The following is a 2,384-nucleotide window of genomic DNA, read 5'->3' as shown; positions in this document are numbered from 1 at the left end:
GTGATAGGGAAACCACTTCAAAGGTGAACAGAGCAGAAATATTGTCTATGCAGGGAGAATAACTGTTCCCATGCTGTCACCCAAAGCCATAGGGTGAAGGCCAGCATTTGTCTGGCTTCCACACCCAGCCTAGTTAAGCGGTGCTTGGTGATGGCTGTATCAAGAGCAGCACAGTGAAAAGTGGGCTGGGACCCTTAGGAGAATGTCAGGGACAACAGGAGGGCCAGGAGTGCAGGCCAAGAGGATGCAAGAAGCATAGAAGGAACAGTTTACGCCTACAGTTTCAACACTGAGCGGAGCAGGAAGAACTGACAGCTTCTATCCCTTTGTCAAAGTGCAGCATCCAGTCTTAGCCACCTGCACCTGCAGGGGATGTCACAGCCTCCCCAGTGCTCACCGTTACTTGCTGACACTGTTGCACAGTGACTCCTTCTCCTGCAGAGCTGCCATGGCCAGGCGCAGGTGCTCCTTCAGCTGCTCGATCTCTCGCTGCGAGCGCACCTTAATGTGATTCAGCTCTGCATAGACATCTTGGTATTTCCCTGAGGCAAATCTCTTGTCCTGCCAGGGGAGAGACAGGGGTCAGCAGGTTTCAGGGATAATATTAGGGAGAGTGGCAGCAAGGTGAACCCAGTAGAAGACCCAGCAGGTGAGGTGAGGGAGACTCAGCACTGGGTTTGAAGCCCATTCCAATCCAGGCCACACAGAAACCATTCAGAGGATGAGCATGGAGACAGCACTACTCAAACCCTGAGCCAGGGAGGAAGACAGAGTTGCAGGTCCAGCCACAGCAAGGATCTGCAGCATCAGACTGAGAATGCAATCTGGGCTTTACCATGGTTTATGTGCATCTGGGGCAGCTAGATGGGAAAAATAAACCCCAGTAGGGATGCAGGCCATTGAGAGGGCCAGGCCCAGCTGCTTACATGACAAAAAACTTCTGTGATGAAGTATTACAATAAATGCCTGGACCATCACTGAATCTCAAAACCTCTCATGTTGCCCTTTGGCAGGGGTCTTTGAAAATCCCTCTGAAGGAACTGCTGCCAGTGGAGGGAGCAGCACACCCAGAAACGGTGCCCGAGGAAACACATTCACCAGAGGAGACAACTAGGGGAAGCACAGTGCCAGGCAGGCTTCCTCCAGGTTTCCCACTTGGAAAAGAAGGGCTCCTGGGCTTATATGTGCATACATTTGGGCAAACCAGCAGCAAAGTCTGTGATATTTCCCTAGCACAAACTAAGTCTATGCCAGCCCACACTGTTTGGAACAGCTATGTGCTCTGTCATGAGCTAGGATAAGAGAAGTGCATGTGACAAGAGGGTTTGCCAACAGGACCAGGGAAGTGATTCTTCCCCTGGACTCGGCGCTGGTGAGGCCACCCCTTGAATCCTATGTTCAGTTCTGGGCCCCTCAGTTCAGGAGGGATATTGAAGTGCTGGAGCAGGTCCAGAGAAGAGCAACAAGGCTGGTGAAACTCAAGCACAAGTGCCACGAGGAGAGGCTGAGGGAGCTGGGGTTGTTTAGCCTGGAGAAGAGGAGGCTCAGGGGAGACCTTATCACCCACTACAACTCCCTGAAAGGAGGCTGGAATCAGGTGGGGGTTGGTCTCTTCTCCCAGGCAACCAGCAGGACAAGAGGGCACAGACTCAAGCTCTGCCAGGGGAGCTTTAGGTTGGATATTATGAAGAAATTTTTTATGGAGTGATTAGCCATTGGAATGGGCTGCCCAGGGAGGTGGTGGATTCACCATGCCTGGAGGTTTTTATGACGAGACTGGATGTGGCACTTGGTGCAATGGTCTAGTAATGACGGTAGGACTGGACTTGATGATCTCTGAGGTCTTTTCCAACCCGTCTGATTCTATGATTCTGTGTCCTGGGCATCCCATCAAACCCAGCTGAATCCTGCTCACATGCTGCCCTGGTGCTCCCCTCCCATGCCTCTCCTGTTGCTTTCCCAATGGCTCCCAGAAAATACCAACCTTTTGCATCATCTGCAGCTCCTCCCGGAGGCACTGCACCTCTTTCTTTACATACTGGAGCTCGTTCTCCTTCACCCGCAGCAGCACCTGGGGCAGAGAGGGGGGAGAGGAACCAGAGGTGACTCAAGAGCCACCGCCTCAGAAAGGCCAGCAGGCCCTGGCGCAAGCGTGGCAGTGGAAAAGGAAGGAAGGCCAGAAGGGCTGTGGCAGGAAACGGTGTGAGCAGCCTGAGAGGTGGAGGCGAAGCCTGCGTTTCTGCTTCCTGCACCATCCCCATTGCTCCATCTGGCACCCCCTCCCACCTGCTCCAAGTCAAAACCATTGAGAGGAGAAGAACCCGGGCACAGGGTGGGGTTGGAGGCAGTGGGGCAGCCTGTGGGGACCCCCATACCTCCAGCTC

At 53.7% G+C, this 2,384-nt stretch overlaps 1 protein-coding gene across 1 annotated transcript in view; it reads right to left on the bottom strand.

Annotated features, from left to right (window-relative positions):
- Positions 1–399: 399 nt before the first annotated feature.
- TRIOBP (TRIO and F-actin binding protein) overlaps positions 400–2,384 on the bottom strand; it is a gene marked incomplete at its 5' end in the record, with an annotated part of 9,671 nt that continues 7,686 nt past the window's right edge. The window contains 3 exons of the mRNA XM_009082188.1: positions 400–561; positions 1,985–2,071; positions 2,253–2,286. Of these exons, the coding sequence (XP_009080436.1) occupies positions 400–561; positions 1,985–2,071; positions 2,253–2,286 (283 nt within the window). The remainder of the gene's footprint in view (positions 562–1,984; positions 2,072–2,252; positions 2,287–2,384) is intronic.

This window comes from Acanthisitta chloris, unplaced genomic scaffold (assembly GCF_000695815.1).
Source record: "Acanthisitta chloris isolate BGI_N310 unplaced genomic scaffold, ASM69581v1 scaffold28129, whole genome shotgun sequence".
In the NCBI taxonomy this organism is placed as follows: domain Eukaryota; kingdom Metazoa; phylum Chordata; class Aves; order Passeriformes; family Acanthisittidae; genus Acanthisitta; species Acanthisitta chloris.
This window is presented reverse-complemented; position numbering and strand designations above follow the sequence as displayed.